The 25380-nt window shown below is 43.6% G+C and overlaps 1 protein-coding gene across 1 annotated transcript in view; it reads left to right on the top strand.

The window, feature by feature from the left end:
* Positions 1-4562: 4562 nt before the first annotated feature.
* The window catches only part of LOC135513318 (gamma-aminobutyric acid receptor subunit alpha-5-like), a 98560-nt gene continuing 77742 nt past the window's right edge, over positions 4563-25380 (top strand). Inside the window, exons 1-5 of the mRNA XM_064936234.1 lie at positions 4563-4642; positions 7843-7960; positions 9667-9803; positions 10998-11065; positions 11500-11720. Of these exons, the coding sequence (XP_064792306.1) occupies positions 7845-7960; positions 9667-9803; positions 10998-11065; positions 11500-11720 (542 nt within the window). The 5' untranslated portion in view covers positions 4563-4642; positions 7843-7844. The remainder of the gene's footprint in view (positions 4643-7842; positions 7961-9666; positions 9804-10997; positions 11066-11499; positions 11721-25380) is intronic.

Raw genomic sequence — 25380 nt, forward strand, 5'->3', positions numbered from 1 at the left:
CAATACTTTGGACCAGAGCCCTATGGAACCCTATTCCCTATATAGTGCACTACTTTGGACCAGAGCCCTATGGAACCCTATTGCCTATATAGTGCATTACTTTAGACCAGAGCCCTATGGAACCCTATTCCCTATATAGTGCATTACTTTGGACCAGAGCCCTATGGAACCCTATTCCCTATATAGTGCATTACTTTGGACCAGAGCCCTATGGAACCCTATTGCCTATATAGTGCACTACTTTGGACCAGAGCCCTATGGACCCCTATTGCCTATATAGTGCATTACTTTGGACCAGAGCCCTATGGAACCCTATTGCCTATATAGTGCATTACTTTGGACCAGAGCCAAATGGAACCCTATTCCCTATATAGTGCATTACTTTGGACCAGAGCCCTATGGAACCCTATTCCCTATATAGTGCATTACTTTGGACCAGAGCCCTATGGAACCCTATTCCCTATATAGTGCATTACTTTGGACCAGAGCCCTATGGAACTCTATTGCCTATATAGTGCACTACTTTGGACCAGAGCCCTATGGAACCCTATTGCCTATATAGTGCATTACTTTGGACCAGAGCCCTATGGAATCCTATTCCCTATATAGTGCATTACTTTGGACCAGAGCCCTATGGAACCCTATTCCCTATATAGTGCATTACTTTGGAGCAGAGCCCTATGGAACCCTATTGCCTATATAGTGCATTACTTTAGACCAGAGCCCTATGGAACCCTATTGCCTATATAGTGCATTACTTTAGACCAGAGCCCTATGGAACCCTATTCCCTATATAGTGCATTACTTTGGACCAGAGCCCTATAGAACCCTATTCCCTATATAGTGCACTACTTTGGACCAGAGCCCTATGGAACCCTATTCCCTATATAGTGCATTACTTTGGACCAGAGCCCTATGGAACCCTATTGCCTATATAGTGCATTACTTTGGACCAGAGCCCTATGGCACCATATTCCCTATATAGTGCACTACTTTGGACCAGAGCCCTATGGAACCCTATTCCCTATATAGTGCATTACTTTGGACCAGAGCCCTATGGCACCATATTCCCTATATAGTGCACTACTTTGGACCAGAGCCCTATGAAACCCTATTCCCTATATAGTGCATTACTTTGGACCAGAGCCCTATGGCACCATATTCCCTATATAGTGCACTACTTTGGACCAGAGCCCTATGGAACCCTATTCCCTATATAGTGCATTACTTTGGACCAGAGCCCTATGGATCCCTATTGCCTATATAGTGCATTACTTTGGACCAGAGCCCTATGGAACCCTATTCCCTATATAGTGCATTACTTTGGACCAGAGCCCTATGGAACCCTATTCCCTATATAGTGCACTACTTTGGACCAGAGCCCTATGGATCCCTATTCCCTATATAGTGCATTACTTTGGACCAGAGCCCTATGGAACCCTATTCCCTATATAGTGCATTACTTTGGACCAGAGCCCTATGGAACCCTATTCCCTATATAGTGCATTACTTTGGACCAGAGCCCTATGGAACCCTATTCCCTATATAGTGCATTACTTTGGACCAGAGCCCTATGGAACCCTATTCCCTATATAGTGCATTACTTTGGACCAGAGCCCTATGGAACCCTATTCCCTATATAGTGCATTACTTTGGACCAGAGCCCTATGGAACCCTATTCCCTATATAGTGCATTACTTTGGACCAGAGCCCTATGGAACCCTATTCCCTATATAGTGCATTACTTTGGACCAGAGCCCTATGGAACCCTATTCCCTATATAGTGCACTACTTTGGACCAGAGCCCTATGGAACCCTATTGCCTATATAGTGCATTACTTTAGACCAGAGCCCTATGGAACCCTATTCCCTATATAGTGCATTACTTTGGACCAGAGCCCTATGGAACCCTATTCCCTATATAGTGCATTACTTTGGACCAGAGCCCTATGGAACCCTATTGCCTATATAGTGCACTACTTTGGACCAGAGCCCTATGGACCCCTATTGCCTATATAGTGCATTACTTTGGACCAGAGCCCTATGGAACCCTATTGCCTATATAGTGCATTACTTTGGACCAGAGCCCTATGGAACCCTATTCCCTATATAGTGCATTACTTTGGACCAGAGCCCTATGGAACCCTATTCCCTATATAGTGCATTACTTTGGACCAGAGCCCTATGGAACCCTATTCCCTATATAGTGCATTACTTTGGACCAGAGCCCTATGGAACCCTATTGCCTATATAGTGCACTACTTTGGACCAGAGCCCTATGGAACCCTATTGCCTATATAGTGCATTACTTTGGACCAGAGCCCTATGGAATCCTATTCCCTATATAGTGCATTACTTTGGACCAGAGCCCTATGGAACCCTATTCCCTATATAGTGCATTACTTTGGACCAGAGCCCTATGGAACCCTATTCCCTATATAGTGCATTACTTTGGAGCAGAGCCCTATGGAACTCTATTGCCTATATAGTGCACTACTTTGGACCAGAGCCCTATGGAACCCTATTGCCTATATAGTGCATTACTTTGGACCAGAGCCCTATGGAATCCTATTCCCTATATAGTGCGTTACTTTGGACCAGAGCCCTATGGAACCCTATTCCCTATATAGTGCATTACTTTGGACCAGAGCCCTATGGAACCCTATTGCCTATATAGTGCATTACTTTAGACCAGAGCCCTATGGAACCCTATTGCCTATATAGTGCATTACTTTAGACCAGAGCCCTATGGAACCCTATTCCCTATATAGTGCATTACTTTGGACCAGAGCCCTATAGAACCCTATTCCCTATATAGTGCACTACTTTGGACCAGAGCCCTATGGAACCCTATTGCCTATATAGTGCATTACTTTGGACCAGAGCCCTATGGAACCCTATTCCCTATATAGTGCATTACTTTGGACCAGAGCCCTATGGAACCCTATTGCCTATATAGTGCATTACTTTGGACCAGAGCCCTATGGAACCCTATTGCCTATATAGTGCATTACTTTAGACCAGAGCCCTATGGAACCCTATTCCCTATATAGTGCATTACTTTGGACCAGAGCCCTATGGAACCCTATTCCCTATATAGTGCATTACTTTGGACCAGAGCCCTATGGAACCCTATTGCCTATATAGTGCATTACTTTGGACCAGAGCCCTATGGAACCCTATTGCCTATATAGTGCACTACTTTGGACCAGAGCCCTATGGAACCCTATTGCCTATATAGTGCACTACTTTGGACCAGAGCCCTATGGAACCCTATTGCCTATATAGTGCATTACTTTGGACCAGAGCCCTATGGAACCCTATTGCCTATATAGTGCATTACTTTGGACCAGAGCCCTATGGAACCCTATTCCCTATATAGTGCATTACTTTGGACCAGAGCCCTATGGAACCCTATTGCCTATATAGTGCATTACTTTGGACCAGAGCCCTCGTCAAAAGCGTTTTACTGTATAGAGAAATAAGTGCCATTTGGCACGCCCTCCTTTCCAGTAAAGGTCTTTGCTGTTTGGCTTTTTTCAAGAGACAGGATGCTCTGTGTCTTAACTGTCTAAACTGTCTGAACACTAGAGATGATGTCCATTACATTAGGCTTCGTCTGGATGCCTCTCTCTCTCTCTGTTTTATCTCTCTCTCTCTCTCTCTCTGTTTATGTCTGTCTCTGTCTCTCTCTGTCTCTGTCTCTGTTTCTCGCTCTCTCGCTCTGTCTCTCTCTGTCTTTCTCTCTCTGTCTCTCTGTCTTTCTCTCTCTCTCCTCTCTGTGTCTCTGTGTCTTTCTCTCTCTGTGTCTCTCTGTGTCTCTCTCTGTCTCTCTGTCTCTCTCTCTGTTTCTCTGTTTCTCTCTCTCTGTGTGCCTCTCTCTCTCTCTCTCGCATAGAAAGGAAATGTAGTGTCTGTTTTCTGGTATCTGTGTCAGTGTGTTTCAGTTGGTCCCCGGAGGGTTCACAGTCCGTAGTCTTCTAATGTGCCTGGGGGCAGGTAGCACCACTACACAGCATCACTGCAGCACATCCATTACCATGCGTCCTTCCTCCCCAATTAAGGTGCCACCAACCTCCTCTGCACTGTAGGGAATGAACGCCAACACACACACACCCAACACACACACACAGCTCATTCTTACACATGACACCAATAGCCTAAATATAATTGCCACACATTTGATGACAAGGTATTTGAGATAATTAGGCTGATACACCTTGAAGTCAATATAATACCTTACATTTGCTTTGGATACACTTTGCTGTGATAGGGTTTTCTCAACCCACTGTGATTGTTTTCACAGGGACACTGGGACACTCAGCTGCTGACGGCAATGTAAAGGATGCCAAGTCAGCGGAATTGTTAGGAAACCCGCTCAATTCGATGCAACCTTTTTTTAATCATTGTTTTGGGGCAAATAAACCTGCGCCTAAAATAGACGACCGTCTACTCTCCCCGTCAACCCTCCAGTCTCTCCATTCTCCCACCTAAGTGGTATTGAGCGTGTACACGCAGAGGTGATGTCCCTCAACTTTAATTCAAAAAAGATATATTTTTTACAGTTTTGAGTTAATAAAAAGTCTGAGTACAGCGGAGGAACAGCCAACTCTCTCCTCTCCTCCTACGCACCAGAACTGTGGTAAGCCTCCGCTCCAATGGTTTCGCAGAAAAGCTTCGCAGTGCTGCTGTACTGTAGGCTACACCACTGAGATATAGTTGGATGTAGAGGCACCGGAGGAGAAACAAAGTGCTGGTCCGCTAAACGACGGAATAGTCATTACGGGGCGCAGACAGACACGCGTAGTAGCGACGACGGGGGGGGACTTCACAGGCGTATTGATGGAGGCGTTACACTAGACAGCGTCGCATGTTTGATAACACATGTATTAATTAGAAATATGAAGGAGATAAGATTAGAGAAGTGTGTCAGGATGCGGAGGGTTTGTTCTGTAATGTGAGTTAATTTGTGAGCCGTAGAAGAGGAGAGGACAATAGATTGCAAGGTCCGTGCAGTAGACTATAGGCCAGCCAGGGTAAAATAGATATCTCAGGAATCATCCACTCTTTGGAGCTGCAGTAGTCTACAGACAGTCAACCTTGCGGGATTTGCCTTCCAGTACACATGGAATACTGTGTTTATCAATAACGCATCCACAACGATACAGGTATAGATTCATTTATTGTGACATTAATTGAAATGGTTTTATTTTTTCTCCTCAACTCTCTGTAATTGAATCCACCTGACTTTAATTTATTGTAATGCAGTTTCTGAAATTTGAGGGGAATCTCTGAAAGGATCCAAACAAAGGACTTTTTGAACAATGGTATGACTGCAAATATGGTTTCCATATATATTAGCTAATGGTCATCTATCGTTTCCATAGACTGCAAATATGGATTTCATATATATTAGCTAATTGTCATGGATCATTCCCATAGATTGCATAGCTTTTCATATATATTAGCTAATTGTCATGGATCATTCCCATAGACTGCATAGCTTTTCATATATATTAGCTAATTGTCATGGATAATTCCCATAGATTGCATAGCTTTTCATATATATTAGCTAATTGTCATGGATAATTCCCATAGATTGCATAGTTTTTCATATATATTAGCTAATTGTCATGGATCATTCCCATAGATTGCATAGCTTTTCATATATATTAGCTAATTGTCATGTATAATTCCCATAGGTTGAATAGTCTAGTATCCCACTAACCTACTGTTTGGCTATAGGAGGCAAGCTCTAATGACATAACGCCAAGCTATAGTGCTTTAATTTAACATGCATCTGCCAATGCAGGAGTTTTGATTGGAAGTGATGTAGTCTACAGTCATTATGTGTTAGGATGACCAGGAATAATAACCTACTACAGAAATACAATGGCAGCACATGGCAGCACTAATAACCTACACCTCAGTGCTGCTAGTAACATAACAGTAAAACATCATAATAATAACTAGATGGTCGTTTTCCAAAAGGAAACATTGTGTAACTTGCTTCAGCTCTTGTAAGTATTATTTTTTTTTATTTTTTTTGTGGCAGTTTGGGATAGGAAAGTTGCTTTGGTGTCTAGTTTTAACGGTTCAAGAGTTACTGTCGGTGGGTTATTTTATATTAATTTATGCAAATGTAAATAGTTATAGTTGATAAAAGTTGAAAGATATTGATGTTAGGATAGCCTGAACATGTGACAGTTGTTTTGGTGAATCTAGCTTGAACAGTTAAAGAGTTATTGTTAGCGAGTTCTTTTATGCAAATTTATTCAAATGTCTCTAGTTATGGTTGATAAATATTCTAAATCATTATTGACTGAATGTTTTAAAGTTGGTCTTGTAGCTTAATTGACCAAGGAGCGGGAGAATTTTGAATTGTTACGTCTGTATTCCTACGGGTCTCATTTAAACCCACGTTCATTTAAGCAAATATTTTTGTCTAACTTGGTCAGAATTTCCATTTGGAAAAGTTTTGGGGAAAATTTTGAATGTGTTAACTAAAACAGCTGTATCGTTAGATTGATAGCAGATATTTTTGTTCCGATTCCAGATTTGAATAGCAGAAAAATAGATAAAGTACACTAACTTTTTCTCTGACTTGTTGGGAAAGGGGTCCAAATTTCATTTCTTAAAATATATATTAAAACTTTAGAGGAAATGTCATTGATGCAGTTGGTAAAACAGCTGTATAATTTGATCGGTATGAGATATTTTTGTTCCAATTTCAGCTTTAAATAGCAGAGAAGTAGAGTAAGATTTCCAACAATCTATCTTTGTGTCTAACTTGTTGGGAATGTGGTATCTTTGTGTCTAACTTGTTGGGAATGTGGTATCTTTGTGTCTAACTTGTTGGGAATGTGGTATCTTTGTGTCTAACTTGTTGGGAATGTGGTCTGATTTGTGTTGAAAGTTCCATTGTTGCATTTACAATGAATGGAATGTTGGAAGTCATGATGTCACAATGGAAGCTTTTACAATGCTTGTAACGGTGTTGTTCCTGGGAAGGAGAGGCGGACCAAAATGCAACGTGGTTACAGTTCATGGTGTTTAATAAGTGAAACAAAACATGAACACAATTACAAACGTGGCAAAACCGAAACAGTCCTATCGTGTGCAGAGAACACAAAGACAGGAAACAATCACCCACAAAATACCCAAAGAAAATGGCTGCCTAAATATGGTTCCCAATCGGAGACAACGATAGACAGCTGCCTCTAATTGAGAACCAATCTAGGCAACCATAGACATACGATTACCTAGAAAGGACCCAGCCCCATAAACTTACAAAACCCCTAGACAAGAAAATAAATCCCCCATGTCACACCCTGACCTAACCAAAATAATAAAGAAAACAAAGATAACCAAGGCCAGGGCGTGACAATGCTGAAGAAATCCCATTGAAAGTGGATGATGTTTAATAAGTATAGTAAAAATGTAATTGTTTAAAAATTATAAATAGTATTTAAAAACAAATGTATACAAGCAAGCTATTCCAGACCGGTCTGCACGCGTTAAAGTTTGAATGGTATTTCTAGCTTAAATGGTGTAAGAGGAGTAACGTTGTAATGGATAATAACTTTAGTCTGAAATAAGGGGTCCAATATTTATTGTGGCTTCTGCCACACGCCACACTAATAAGACCATTTGTTTTTGTAACTGTGAAGGCTAAACAATAATTTATTTATTTAACGGTTGTCATTTACGCATGGAATTCATGTTCCAGCTTGTGTAGGCTGATAACGTCACGACTTTTCATAAAGCAACACAGGATGTGCATGAGTTGTCTTCCCACCTTTCTGCTCCTCTGATACCCTTGGATGTGCTGTGTGTTTTCAGGCATGGGTGACGGGATGCGCTGTGTGTTTTCAGGCATGGGTGACGGGATGCGCTGCGGCTGTGCTATGTCCAAAGTCTGGGTCTTCGTCTTGCTAGTGAGCGTCACCTGCCGTCTGAGGTAAGCCGCTCACGTTCACAGCATATCTTTTCATGTTAGGGATATTGCTATATAGAGGTATTTTATTTTATTTTGAAATACTTTAAAGTCTTATTAATCTGTTTAAATTGGGTAGCCAATGCTGGCCATTTCTCTTCCAGCTATATTAGATTTTGTATGTAAAAGTGTTTCAAAACATATCTGTTTTTAAGGTTTCTTGATATTGTTATAGAGCCACTGATGCTGTGTAATTTTGTTATGAAATACTCTAAATAATTGGCTAATCTATTTGAATTTTGCATCCAATCTTGCCCATCTCCCTTCCACCTGTCTCTTATTCTATAACTAGTCCTGTCTCTTATTCTATAACTAGTCCTGTCCCTTATTCTATAACTAGTCCTGTACTTTATTCTGTAACTAGTCCTGTACTTTATTCTAAAACAAGTCCTGTCTCTTATTCTATAACTAGTCCTGTCCCTTATTCTATAACTAGTCCTGTACTTTATTCTGTAACTAGTCCTGTACTTTATTCTAAAACAAGTCCTGTCTCTTATTCTATAACTAGTCCTGTCCCTTATTCTGTGACTAGTCCTGTACTTTATTCTGTAACTAGTCCTGTACTTTATTCTAAAACAAGTCCTGTCTCTTATTCTATAACTAGTCCTGTCCCTTATTCTATAACTAGTCCTGTACTTTATTCTGTAACTAGTCCTGTACTTTATTCTAAAACAAGTCCTGTCTCTTATTCTATAACTAGTCCTGTCCCTTATTGTGTAACTAGTCCTGTACTTTATTCTGTAACGAGTCCTGTCTCTTATTATATAACGAGTCATGTCTCTTATTCTATAACTAGTCCTGTCCCTTATTCTATAACTAGTCCTGTCTCTTATTCTATAACTAGTCCTGTCCCTTATTCTATAACTTGTCCTGTCCCTTATTCTATAACTAGTCCTGTCCCTTATTCTGTGACTAGTCCTGTCTCTTATTCTATAACTCATCCTGTCCCTTATTCTATAACTAGTCCTGTCCCTTATTCTATAACTAGTCCTGTCCCTTATTCTATAACTAGTTCTGTACTTTATTCTATAACTAGTTCTGTCTCTTATTCTATAACTAGTCCTGTCCCTTATTCTATAACTAGTTCTGTCTCTTATTCTATAACTAGTCCTGTACTTTATTCTATAACTGGTCCTGTAATTTATTCTATAACTGGTCCTGTACTTTATTCTATAACTAGTCCTTTATTCTATAACTGGTCCTGTACTTTATTCTATAACTAGTCCTGTACTTTATTCTATAACTAGTCCTTTATTCTATAACTAGTCTTGTCCCTTAGTCAATGTAATTGTATTGAGCATCCAATTCTGTCAATTTCTCTTCCACATTGATTGATTACTAAGAAGTAAAGTATTGTATTGGAACTGTCCCCTACCCTTCTGATCCCCTGTAGCCTGTTCCACCTGCAGACTCGTACCCAGTCAACTAGTCTGTAACTGTACTGTCCTGTTCCACCTGCAGACTCGTACCCAGTCAACTAGTCTGTAACTGTACTGTCCTGTTCCACCTGCAGACTCGTACCCAGTCAACTAGTCTGTAACTGTACTGTCCTGTTCCACCTGCAGACTCGTACCCAGTCAACTAGTCTGTAACTGTACTGTCCTGTTCCACCTGCAGACTCGTACCCAGTCAACTAGTCTGTAACCATACTGTCCTGTTCCCCCCTACAGCCTTTCCCAGACCCCAGCAGTAACCACTACAGAACCCCTAAAAGAGGCGGAGCTAAATGACAACATCACCATCTTTACCCGAATATTGGACAGACTGCTGGACGGCTATGACAACAGGCTACGTCCTGGTCTGGGAGGTAGGGACCCATCCTATCTGGTCGATAGTTGTGCACTATATAGGGAATAGGACTCTGGTCTATAGTAGTGCACTATATAGGGAATAGGGCTCTGGTCTATAGTAGTGCACTATATAGGGAATAGGGCTCTGGTCTATAGTAGTGCACTATATAGGGAATAGGACTCTGGTCTATAGTAGTGCACTATATAGGGAATAGGACTCTGGTGTATAGTAGTGCACTATATAGGGAATAGGACTCTGGTCTATAGTAGTGCACTATATAGGGAATAGGACTCTGGTGTATAGTAGTGCACTATATAGGGAATAGGGGCCATTTAGGACACACACTTAAAACCTTTAACATGTTGCATATAGTACATACAGTATGGACACTGATTGCATCCATAACGCATGTAAACGGACTCTCTGTCCATATTGTTTCCTGGCCTCGTTAAGTTAAGAATCATGAGTTGTTTTATGATATAATGAAGTATACATATCTTCCCTCCAGTACAACCTCTGTATCTATTGTACCATTAGTAAAAGACCATAGAGAGGTGATAATGTCTTTGTCAGTATGCTAGCCCTCTATTATAGAGGGGGATGGGCCTATATTCATAGACTCTGGTAAACACAGGTCTCTGACGAAGAGATATATTCATTGCAATGGTTAGGGGAGATTGTGTATCAGTCGCCCACTGAGAGAGAGAGAGAGAGGCAGAGAGAGAGAGGCAGAGAGAGAGAGGCAGAGAGAGAGAGAGGCAGAGAGAGAGAGAGGCAGAGAGAGAGAGAGGCAGAGAGAGAGAGAGGCAGAGAGAGAGAGAGGCAGAGAGAGAGAGAGGCAGAGAGAGAGAGAGGCAGAGAGAGAGAGAGGCAGAGAGAGAGAGAGGCAGAGAGAGAGAGAGGCAGAGAGAGAGAGAGGCAGAGAGAGAGAGAGGCAGAGAGGGAGAGAGAGAGGGAGAGAGAGAGAGAGAGAGAGAGAGAGAGAGAGAGAGACTCATTTCATAAATACCAGGGTCTTTGTTCTCAAAGGACCGAGGCCAACTTTTCAGATCCTCTCACTGAAAATAATTACATTTATTGAAGGTTCAATGCAGAATTATGTGTCAATCCATGTTGTCTGAATAGAAAAAGGTCAGTGAAATAAAGGAACATGTCTTCCTGCCTCTCTGAGCAACTCCCACCCTCTCTGGATGGGATTCCTTTTCTACAGAGAAGGTGACCGAGATCAAGACCAACATATTTGTGACCAGCTTCGGTCCCGTTTCTGATACTGAAATGGTAAGCACTTCTCGACTCATTCTCATCGTCATAGAAACTGCAACAGCTTCCATATTCCCGTGCTACTTTTATGTAGAATTGAATGAAAGTATTTTTTGGTAAAAAAATAATAATTAAATCAAAATTTTATAAAACATTTACTTACTTCATCTATTTTTTAAATTACGATTCGTTTTTTAGTTTTTAATATTACGATTAGTCTGTATTAATGTCTTGGGGACGGTTTACCAGCAACAGATTGAGTCTCGGCCAGGACGAAGAAGCAAACTAAATCGAGAATCTCAAATTGAACATGCATTTTAGGATTAGGCTTAATCTGTTTTCTGAGAAACTGTCACTTAATGTCATGCTGTACATTCAATGATGCCCTTGAAGCTTTCATATACCAACTCTGAACCCCTGTCTTGTCTCGTCTTTGACCTCTTGACCTCCAGGAGTACACCATAGATGTGTTCTTCAGACAGAGCTGGAAGGACGAACGTCTGCGTTTCCAAGGCCCCATGAAGATGTTACCGTTAAACAACCTCCTGGCGTCTAACATCTGGACCCCAGACACCTTCTTCCTCAACGGGAAGAAATCTATCGCCCACAACATGACTACGCCCAACAAACTTCTCAGACTCAAAGACGACGGGACACTGCTCTACACTATGAGGTCAGTGAGGACCCTCAACAAACAGTGTGTTGTGAAAAAAAACATTGTTGACTTGTTTTTTTGTTGTTGATCTCCCACTGTTGGTTTCAGGTCAATGCGCCCACTGTCCTCTTAAAGACAAACAAACAAACAGTCTAAAGTCTAAAGACTGGTACAAACAAACAAACAGTCTAAAGACTGGTACAAACAAACAAACAAACAGTTTAAATACTGGTACAAACCAATAAACAAACAGTTTAAAGACTGGTACAAACAAACAAACACACAGTCTAAAGACTGGTACAAACTAACAAACACACAGTCTAAAGACTGGTACAAACAAACAAACACACAGTTTAAAGACTGGTACAAACAAACAAACAAACAGTTTAAAGACTGGTACAAACAAACAGTTTAAAGACTGGTACAAACAAACAGTTTAAAGACTGGTACAAACAAACAGTTTAAAGACTGGTACAAACAAACAAACAAACAAACAGTTTAAAGACTGGTACAAACAAACAAACAGACTAAAGACTGATACAAACAAACAAACAGTTTAAAGACTGAAGACTGATACAAACAAACAAACAAACAAACAGTCTAAAGACTGGTACAAACAAACAAACCAACAAACAGTTTAAAGACTGAAGACTGGTACAAACAAACAGTCTAAAGACTGAAGACTGGTACAAACAAACAAACAAACAGGTTAAAGACTGGTACAAACAAACAAACAAACAAACAGTTTAAAGACTGATACAAACAAACAAACAGTTTAAAGACTGGTACAAACACACAGTTTAAAGACTGGTACAAACACACAGTTTAAAGACTGGTACAAACACACAGTTTAAAGACTGGTACAAACAAACAAAAAAAAACAGTTTAAAGACTGAAGACTGGTACAAACAAACAAACAAACAGGTTAAAGACTGGTACAAACAAACAAACAAACAAACATGTTAAAGACTGGTACAAACAAACACACAGTTTAAAGACTGGTACAAACAAACACACAGTTTAAAGACTGGTACAAACAAACAAACAAACAGTTTATAGACAGGTACAAACAAACAGTTTAAAGACTGGTACAAACAAACAAACAAACAGTTTATAGACTGGTACAAACAAACAGTTTATAGACTGGTACAAACAAACAAACAGTTTATAGACTGGTACAAACAAACAGTTTATAGACTGGTACAAACAAACAGTTTATAGACTGGTACAAACAAACAGTTTATAGACTGGTACAAACAAACAGTTTATAGACTGGTACAAACAAACAGTTTATAGACTGGTACAAACAAACAGTTTATAGACTGGTACAAACAAACAGTTTATAGACTGGTACAAACAAACAGTTTATAGACTGGTACAAACAAACAAACAGTTTATAGACTGGTACAAACAAACAAACAGTTTATAGACTGGTACAAACAAACAGTTTATAGACTGGTACAAACAAACAGTTTATAGACTGGTACAAACAAACAGTTTAAAGACTGGTACAAACAAACAGTTTATAGACTGGTACAAACAAACAGTTTAAAGACTGGTACAAACAAACAAACAGACTAAAGACTGGTACAAACAAACAGTTTATAGACTGGTACAAACAGGGTCTCCGGTCTCCTCGTGCTCAGGTTCCTGTGCTCCTCCTCCCCAGTGGTGGGATTGTATCCCCTGGGTGCTGAAACTTACAATAGAATAGAATGAGATTGTATCCCCTGGGTGCTGAAACCTACAATAGAATAGAATGGGATTGGATCCCCTGGGTGCTGAAACCTACAATAGAATAGAATGGGATTGTATCCCCTGGGTGCGGAAACTTACAATAGAATAGAATGGGATTGTATCCCCTGGGTGCTGAAACCTACAATAGAATAGAATGGGATTGTATCCCCTGGGTGCTGAAACCTACAATAGAATAGAATGGGATTGTATCCCCTGGGTGCTGAAACCTACAATAGAATAGAATGGGATTGTATCCCCTGGGTGCTGAAACCTACAATAGAATAGAATGGGATTGTATCCCCTGGGTGCTGAAACCTACAATAGAATAGAATGTAAAATTGTCCATCCAGGATAAACAGTTTGTTTTGGCATCACCATACACATCCACATTTACATCACACACATTGAGAACAGTCAGTCCTGCGTTCTACATACAGGAACACATATACCTGGATATTTTGTCGGCATATTTCATCAGCCTCTCCCTGGTGAAGGGCGCAGTAGATACAGTACTACACCTGAGAATTTGCCTCCTGTGGTGCAAGCCACTGTGCTTCTACCCCTGCATTGCTGTTTGGGGTTTCAGACTGGGTTTCTGTTTACGGCACTTTGTGAGCTGATGTAAGCTGATGTAAGAAGGGCTTTATAAATACATTTGATTTGATTTGGATTTGTGGGTGGTCCACTGCGACAACCATGGGGTCACCGAGCCGCTCAGCCAGTCCGCCAGAGGCTGCCGAGGTACACCATCCACCTTGGTAGATTAGAAAAGAAAAACTGTTACTAGCAGATCTAATTTACATACACGTGGTCATCTCCTAAAAACTAAAGATGCCTAACCTTGGAACAGGTCCACCTGACTAACCTTGGCAGCCTGGAGGATAGCCATCCCTGCCCTGCAGTTCTCCGTGACATGGAACATGTCCACCTGACAAACCTTGGCAGCCTGGAGGATAGCCCTCCCTGTCCTGCAGTTCTCCGTGACATGGAACATGTCTACCTCACTATCCTTGGCAGCCTGGAGGATAGCCTTCCCTGCCCCACAGTTCTCCGTGACATGGAACATGTCCACCTGACTAACCTTGACAGCCTGGAGGATAGCCATCCCTGCCCCGCAGTTCTCCGTGACATGGAACATGTCCACCAGACTAACCTTGGCAGCCTGGAGGATAGCCCTCACTGCCCCACAGTTCTCCGTGACATGGAACATGTCCACCTGACTAACCTTGGCAGCCTGGAGGATAGCCTTCCCTGCCCCACAGTTCTCCGTGACATGGAACATGTCCACCTGACTAACCTTGGCAGCCCGGAGGATAGCCATCCCTGCCCCGCAGTTCTCCGTGACATGGAACATGTCCACCTGACTAACCTTGGCAGCCCGGAGGATAGCCATCCCTGCCCCGCAGTTCTCCGTGACATGGAACATGTCCACCTGACTAACCTTGACAGCCCGGAGGATAGCCATCCCTGCCCCGCAGTTCTCCGTGACATGGAACATGTCCACCTGACTAACCTTGGCAGCCTGGCTGATAGCCCTGCAGTTCTCCGTGACATGGAACAGGTCCACCTGACTAACCTTTACTAACCTCCACTGCTTCCTCTTGACTTTCTCCATTCTGTGGTGTTAAATACATGTTGCTAAATAACTTGACCCAACATACACATTTTAGAAAGATAACTCATTCTGAATATGTATAAACATTTACATTTCAGAGTTAAGGCCTTGAAAGGTGAACTTTTTCACAATAACTGAAAGTGTACCCACGTGTTTTTGTTTGATGTTGTCTGTAATGAAAATGAGTTTTTTCCCAATGAGTTTAATATTGATGCATACATTGTAACGTCTGACTAAATACTGCTTCTGTGTAGCTGTTGTAAGATGAAACATAGTCGACAGTGATAGGTGTCAAAATGTTCATGATTCAAAGTTCAAAATACATTTTTGCAGCTTGTGTGAAACGACCCCCTTCAGAGGACTCAAATTTTGATACGGTTAAACTTTAAAATGTCTTTCCTTTTTGCTTACTCAGCAGTTATATCAACATTTAGCAACCAAGCTAGCAACATTAGCAAATCCGTTAGCTATGTTTCAGAGGAAAAAAGTTGGATATTAAATTGTGTGGTCTGTCACGCCGTCTTACGATATACATCGTGTCCCACAACATGGCTATACATATAACTTTTTTAAAAACTTTCAACTTAACTTACATAAACGGCAAAAAAAAATCAGTTGTCAGCTAGAAGGTTGTCTAGTCGCAAAACGTAGCCTTATTTTAGTCTCCGTTTAAATGTTGAGCTCGAGATGATTTAGTTCTACTATAGAACTAAATGTCATAGTTCTGCTGTCTATTGAATCGTCATGCTCATTCTACTATAGAACTAAATGTCATAGTTCTGCTGTCTATTGAATCGTCATGCTCATTCTACTATAGAACTAAATGTAATAGTTCTGCTGTCTATTGAATCGTCATGCTCATTCTACTATAGAACTAAATGTCATAGTTCTGCTGTCTATTGAATCGTCATGCTCATTCTACTATAGAACTAAATGTCATAGTTCTGCTGTCTATTGAATCGTCATGCTCATTCTACTATAGAACTAAATGTCATAGTTCTGCTGTCTATTGTCGTACTGGTTTGTTACATAGGGTGTGTTAGCTTGTTATGTAGCTAGTTACAGTAAATATGTCATAGTATAATGGTATAATGAGACTATCTCTACACCGTTATTCAGTCATTATTCATAGCTGATATTGTCATGTTTGAGACTCAAACATCAAACAGTACATATAGCAGCCTATGGAGATTTGACTGCGAGACCCTGTAGGAGTACATCCTATAATACTCACAGACACAGACACACTCCCACACACACACACACACACACACACACACACACACACACACACACACACACACACACACACACACACACACACACACACACACACACACACACACACACACACACACACACTCCCACAAACCCTCCCCCCCCCACACACACACACACACAGACACACTCCCACACAGACACACAGACACACACCCCCCCCCCCCCCCCCCACACACACACACAGACACACTCCCACACAGACACACACACGCACACACAGACACACTCCCACACAGACACACTCCCACACAGACACACTCCCACACAGACACACCCCCCCCCACACACAGACACACAGACACACTCCCACAGACACAGACACACACACACACACACACAGACTCACTCCCACACAGACACACAGACACACTCCCACCCCCCACCCCCCACACACATAGACACACTCCCACACACACACACACACACACACACACACACACACACACACACACACACACACACACACACACACACACACACACACACACACACACACAGACACACTCCCACACAGACACACAGACACACTCCCCCCCCACACTCCCACCCACACACAGACACACACACACAGACACAGACACACAGACACACACTCACAGACACACTCTCCCACTCACAGACACACTCTCCCACCAACGCACACACACACACACACACACACACTCCCTTCAGCTCTGATGGTTCCTCTGTCCCGTTCCTCGGACGGTTCCTCTGCATGTGGGTCAGATGAATTGGAAAGCGGAGAGGCAGAAGTCTTTGTTTGTCTTGACCCATTCCTCTGAGGCACGGTAGTGGAGGAAAACAAGACAAAGGGATGGGTCCCAAATGGCACCCTATTCCCAACATAGTGCACTACTTTAGACCAGAATAGGGTGCCATTTAGGAAATAGATCACAGTGGTGTGGAGACCAGCCAGCACCACTATATAGTTCACAGTGGTGTGGAGACCAGCACCACTATATAGATCACAGTGGTGTGGAGACCAGCCAACACCACTACATAGATCACAGTGGTGTGGAGACCAGCCAGCACCACTTTATAGATCACAGTGGTGTGGATACCAGCCAACACCACTACATAGATCACAGTGGTGTGGAGACCAGCCAACACCACTATATAGATCACAGTGATGTGGAGACCAGCCAAAACCACTATATAGATCACAGTGGTGTGGAGACCAGCCAACACCACTATATAGATCACAGTGGTGTGGAGACCAGCCAACACCACTATATAGATCACAGTGGTGTGGAGACCAGCCAACACCACTACATAGATCACAGTGGTGTGGAGACCAGCCAGCACCACTTTATAGATCACAGTGGTGTGGAGACCAGCCAACACCACTATATAGATCACAGTGGTGTGGAGACCAGCCAGCACCACTATATAGTTCACAGTGGTGTGGAGACCAGCACCACTATATAGATCACAGTGGTGTGGAGACCAGCCAACACCACTACATAGATCACAGTGGTGTGGAGACCAGCCAGCACCACTTTATAGATCACAGTGGTGTGGATACCAGCCAACACCACTACATAGATCACAGTGGTGTGGAGACCAGCCAACACCACTATATAGATCACAGTGGTGTGGAGACCAGCCAAAACCACTATATAGATCACAGTGGTGTGGAGACCAGCCAACACCACTATATAGATCACAGTGGTGTGGAGACCAGCACCACTATATAGATCACAGTGGTGTGGAGACCAACACCACTATATACATCACAGTGGTGTGGAGACCAGCCAACACCACTATATAGTTCACAGTGGTGTGGAGACCAGCCAACACCACTACATAGATCACAGTGGTGTGGAGACCAGCCAGCACCACTTTATAGATCACAGTGGTGTGGAGACCAGCAAACACCACAATATAGATCACAGTGGTGTGGATACCAGCCAAAACCACTATATAGATCACAGTGGTGTGGAGACCAGCAAACACCACTATATAGATCACAGTGGTGTGGAGACCAGCACCACTATATAGATCACAATGGTGTGGAGACCAGCTAACACCACTACATAGATCACAGTGGTGTGGAGACCAGCCAACACCACTATATAGATCACAGTGGTGTGGAGACCAGCAAACACCACAATATAGATCACAGAGTTGTGGATACCAGCCAACACCACTATATAGATCACAGTGGTGTGGAGACCAGCCAACACCACTATATAGATCACAGTGGTGTGGATACCAGCCAACAACACTACATAGATCACAGTGGTGTGGAGACCAGCCAGCACCACTTTATAGATCACAGTGGTGTGGAGACCAGCAAACACCACAATATAGATCACAGTGGTGTGGATACCAGCCAAAACCACTATATAGATCACAGTGGTGTGGAGACCAGCAAACACCACTATATAGATCACAGTGGTGTGGAGACCAGCACCACTATATAGATCACAGTGGTGTGGAGACCAGCAAACACCACTATATAGATCACAGTGGTGTTGTGACCAGCCAACACCAGTATATAGATCAGTGGTGTGGAGACCAGCACCACTATATAGATCACAGTGGTGTGGAGACCAGCCAACACCACTACATAGATCACAGTGGTGTGCAGACCAGCCAGCACCACTATATAGATCACAGTTGTGTGGAGACCAGCCAACACCACTATATAGATCACAGTGGTGTGGAGACCAACACCACTATATACATCACAGTGGTGTGGAGACCAGCCAACACCACTACATAGATCACAGTGGTGTGGAGACCAGCCAGCACCACTTTATAGATCACAGTGGTGTGGAGACCAGCAAACACCACAATATAGATCACAGTGGTGTGGATACCAGCCAAAACCACTATATAGATCACAGTGGTGTGGAGACCAGCAAACACCACTATATAGATCACAGTGGTGTGGAGACCAGCACCACTATATAGATCACAGTGGTGTGGAGACCAGCTAACACCACTACATAGATCACAGTGGTGTGGAGACCAGCCAACACCACTATATAGATCACAGTGGTGTGGAGACCAGCAAACACCACAATATAGATCACAGAGTTGTGGATACCAGCCAACACCACTATATAGATCACAGTGGTGTGGAGACCAGCCAACACCACTATATAGATCACAGTGGTGTGGATACCAGCCAACACCACTATATAGATCACAGTGGTGTGGAGACCAGCACCACTATATAGATCACAGTGGTGTGGAGACCAGCCAGCACCACTATATAGATCACAGTGGTGTGGATACCAGCCAACACCACTATATAGATCACAGTGGTGTTGTTACCAACCAACACCAGTATATAGATCAGTGGTGTGGAGACCAGCACCACTATATAGATCACAGTGGTGTGGAGACCAGCAAACACCACTATATAGATCACAGTGGTGTGGCGACCAGCAAACACCACTATATACATCACAGTGGTGTGGAGACCAGCACCACTATATAGATCACAGTGGTGTGGAGACCAGCCAACACCACTATATAGATCACAGTGGTGTGGAGACCAGCCAGCACCACTATATAGATCACAGTGGTGTGGATACCAGCCAACACCACTATATAGATCACAGTGGTGTTGTGACCAGCCAACACCAGTATATAGATCAGTGGTGTGGAGACCAGCACCACTATATAGATCACAGTGGTGTGGAGACCAGCCAACACCACTACATAGATCACAGTGGTGTGCAGACCAGCCAGCACCACTATATAGATCACAGTTGTGTGGAGACCAGCCAACACCACTATATAGATCACAGTGGTGTGGAGACCATTACCACTATATAGATCACAGTGGTGTGGAGACCAACACCACTATATACATCACAGTGGTGTGGAGACCAGCCAACACCACTATATAGTTCACAGTGGTGTGGAGACCTGCCAACACCACTGCATAGATCACAGTGGTGTGGAGACCAGCCAGCACCACTTTATAGATCACAGTGGTGTGGAGACCAGCAAACACCACAATATAGATCACAGTGGTGTGGATACCAGCCAAAACCACTATATAGATCACAGTGGTGTGGAGACCAGCAAACACCACTATATAGATCACAGTGGTGTGGAGACCAGCACCACTATATAGATCACAGTGGTGTGGAGACCAGCTAACACCACTACATAGATCACAGTGGTGTGGAGACCAGCCAACACCACTATATAGATCACAGTGGTGTGGAGACCAGCAAACACCACAATATAGATCACAGAGTTGTGGATACCAGCCAACACCACTATATAGATCACAGTGGTGTGGAGACCAGCCAACACCACTATATAGATCACAGTGGTGTGGATACCAGCCAACACCACTATATAGATCACAGTGGTGTGGAGACCAGCACCACTATATAGATCACAGTGGTGTGGAGACCAGCCAGCACCACTATATAGATCACAGTGGTGTGGATACCAGCCAACACCACTATATAGATCACAGTGGTGTTGTTACCAACCAACACCAGTATATAGATCAGTGGTGTGGAGACCAGCACCACTATATAGATCACAGTGGTGTGGAGACCAGCAAACACCACTATATAGATCACAGTGGTGTGGAGACCAGCAAACACCACTATATACATCACAGTGGTGTGGAGACCAGCACCACTATATAGATCACAGTGGTGTGGAGACCAGCCAACACCACTATATAGATCACAGTGGTGTGGAGACCAGCCAGCACCACTATATAGATCACAGTGGTGTGGATACCAGCCAACACCACTATATAGATCACAGTGGTGTTGTGACCAGCCAACACCAGTATATAGATCAGTGGTGTGGAGACCAGCACCACTATATAGATCACAGTGGTGTGGAGACCAGCCAACACCACTACATAGATCACAGTGGTGTGCAGACCAGCCAGCACCACTATATAGATCACAGTTGTGTGGATACCAGCCAACACCACTATATAGATCACAGTGGTGTTGTGACCAGCCAACACCACTATATAGATCACAGTGGTGTGGATACCAGCCAACACCACTATATAGATGACAGTGGTGTGGAGACCAGCCAACACCACTACATAGATCACAGTGGTGTTGTGACCAGCAAACACAACTATATAGATCAGTGGTGTGGAGACCAGCACCACTATATAGATCACAGTGGTGTGGATACCAGCCAACACCACTATATAGATCACAGTGGTGTTGTGACCAGCCAACACCACTATATAGATCAGTGGTGTGGAGACCAGCACCACTATATAGATCACAGTGGTATGGAGACCAGCCAACACCACTACATAGATCACAGTGGTGTGCAGACCAGCCAGCACCACTATATAGATCACAGTTGTGTGGATACCAGCCAACACCACTATATAGATCACAGTGGTGTGGAGACCAGCCAACACCACTATATAGATCACAGTGGTGTGGAGACCAGCCAACACCACTACATAGATCACAGTGGTGTTGTGACCAGCAAACACCACTATATAGATCACAGTAGTGTGGAGACCAGCACCACTATATAGACCACAGTGGTGTGGAGACCAGCCAATACCACTATATAGATCACAGTGGTGTGGAGAACAGCAAACACAACTATATAGATCACAGTGGTGTGGAGACCAGCCAACACCACTATATAGATCAGTGGTGTGGAGACCAGCACCACTATATAGATCACAGTGGTGTGGAGACCAGCCAACACCACTATATAGATCACAGTGCTGTGGAGACCAACACCACTATATAGATCACAGTGGTGTGGAGACCAGCACCACTATATAGATCACAGTGGTGTGGAGACCAACCAGCACCACTATATAGATCACAGTGGTGTGGAGACCAACACCACTATATAGATCACAGTGGCGTGGAGACCAGCCAACACCACTATATAGATCACAGTGGTGTGGAGACCACCACCACATTATAGATCACAGTGGTGTGGAGACCAGCCAACACCACTATATAGATCACAGTGGTGTGGAGACCAGCCAGCACCACTATATAGATCACAGTGGTGTTGTTACCAACCAACACCAGTATATAGATCAGTGGTGGGGAGACCAGCACCACTATATAGATCACAGTGGTGTGGAGACCAGCAAACACCACTATATAGATCACAGTGGTTTGGAGACCAGCAAACACCACTATATACATCACAGTGGTGTGGAGACCAGCACCACTATATAGATCACAGTGGTGTGGAGACCAGCCAACACCACTATATAGATCACAGTGGTGTGGAGACCAGCCAGCACCACTATATAGATCACAGTGGTGTGGATACCAGCCAACACCACTATATAGATCACAGTGGTGTTGTGACCAGCCAACACCAGTATATAGATCAGTGGTGTGGAGACCAGCACCACTATATAGATCACAGTGGTGTGGAGACCAGCCAACACCACTACATAGATCACAGTGGTGTGCAGACCAGCCAGCACCACTATATAGATCACAGTTGTGTGGAGACCAGCCAACACCACTATATAGATCACAGTGGTGTGGAGACCAACACCACTATATACTTCACAGTGGTGTGGAGACCAGCCAACACCACTATATAGTTCACAGTGGTGTGGAGACCAGCCAACACCACTACATAGATCACAGTGGTGTGGAGACCAGCCAGCACCACTTTATAGATCACAGTGGTGTGGAGACCAGCAAACACCACAATATAGATCACAGTGGTGTGGATACCAGCCAAAACCACTATATAGATCACAGTGGTGTGGAGACCAGCAAACACCACTATATAGATCACAGTGGTGTGGAGACCAGCAAACACCACTATATAGATCACAGTGGTGTGGAGACCAGCTAACACCACTACATAGATCACAGTGGTGTGGAGACCAGCCAACACCACTATATAGATCACAGTGGTGTGGAGACCAGCAAACATCACAATATAGATCACAGAGTTGTGGATACCAGCCAACACCACTATATAGATCACAGTGGTGTGGAGACCAGCCAACACCACTATATAGATCACAGTGGTGTGGATACCAGCCAACACCACTATATAGATCACAGTGGTGTGGAGACCAGCACCACTATATAGATCACAGTGGTGTGGAGACCAGCCAGCACCACTATATAGATCACAGTGGTGTGGATACCAGCCAACACCACTATATAGATCACAGTGGTGTTGTTACCAACCAACACCAGTATATAGATCAGTGGTGTGGAGACCAGCACCACTATATAGATCACAGTGGTGTGGAGACCAGCAAACACCACTATATAGATCACAGTGGTGTGGAGACCAGCATACACCACTATATACATCACAGTGGTGTGGAGACCAGCACCACTATATAGATCACAGTGGTGTGGAGACCAGCCAACACCACTATATAGATCACAGTGGTGTGGAGACCAGCCAGCACCACTATATAGATCACAGTGGTGTGGATACCAGCCAACACCACTATATAGATCACAGTGGTGTTGTGACCAGCCAACACCAGTATATAGATCAGTGGTGTGGAGACCAGCACCACTATATAGATCACAGTGGTGTGGAGACCAGCCAACACCACTACATAGATCACATTGGTGTGCAGACCAGCCAGCACCACTATATAGATCACAGTTGTGTGGATACCAGCCAACACCACTATATAGATCACAGTGGTGTTGTGACCAGCCAACACCACTATATAGATCACAGTGGTGTGGATACCAGCCAACACCACTATATAGATGACAGTGGTGTGGAGACCAGCCAACACCACTACATAGATCACAGTGGTGTTGTGACCAGCAAACACCACTATATAGATCAGTGGTGTGGAGACCAGCACCACTATATAGATCACAGTGGTGTGGATACCAGCCAACACCACTATATAGATCACAGTGGTGTTGTGACCAGCCAACACCACTATATAGATCAGTGGTGTGGAGACCAGCACCACTATATAGATCACAGTGGTATGGAGACCAGCCAACACCACTACATAGATCACAGTGGTGTGCAGACCAGCCAGCACCACTATATAGATCACAGTTGTGTGGATACCAGCCAACACCACTATATAGATCACAGTGGTGTGGAGACCAGCCAACACCACTATATAGATCACAGTGGTGTGGAGACCAGCCAACACCACTACATAGATCACAGTGGTGTTGTGACCAGCAAACACCACTATATAGATCACAGTAGTGTGGAGACCAGCACCACTATATAGACCACAGTGGTGTGGAGACCAGCCAATACCACTATATAGATCACAGTGGTGTGGAGAACAGCAAACACAACTATATAGATCACAGTGGTGTGGAGACCAGCCAACACCACTATATAGATCAGTGGTGTGGAGACCAGCACCACTATATAGATCACAGTGGTGTGGAGACCAGCCAACACCACTATATAGATCACAGTGCTGTGGAGACCAACACCACTATATAGATCACAGTGGTGTGGAGACCAGCACCACTATATAGATCACAGTGGTGTGGAGACCAACCAGCACCACTATATAGATCACAGTGGTGTGGAGACCAACACCACTATATAGATCACAGTGGCGTGGAGACCAGCCAACACCACTATATAGATCACAGTGGTGTGGAGACCACCACCACTATATAGATCACAGTGGTGTGGAGACCAGCCAACACCACTATATAGATCACAGTGGTGTGGAGACCAGCCAGCACCACTATATAGATCACAGTGGTGTGGAGACCAACACCACTATATAGATCACAGTGGTGTGGAGACCAACACCACTATATAGATCACAGTGGTGTGGAGACCAACACCACTATATAGATCACAGTGGTGTGGAGACCAGCCAGCACCACTATATAGATCACAGTGGTGTTGAGACCAGCTAACACCACTATATAGATCACAGTGGTGTGGAGACCAGCAAACACCACTATATAGATCACAGTGATGTGGAGACCAGCAAACACCACTATATAGATCACAGTGGTGTGGAGACCAGCAAACACCACTATATAGATCACAGTGGTATGGAGACCAACACCACTATATAGATCACAGTGGTGTGGAGACCAGCCAACACCA

This window comes from Oncorhynchus masou, chromosome 24, assembly GCF_036934945.1.
Source record: "Oncorhynchus masou masou isolate Uvic2021 chromosome 24, UVic_Omas_1.1, whole genome shotgun sequence".
NCBI classification, from domain to species: domain Eukaryota; kingdom Metazoa; phylum Chordata; class Actinopteri; order Salmoniformes; family Salmonidae; genus Oncorhynchus; species Oncorhynchus masou.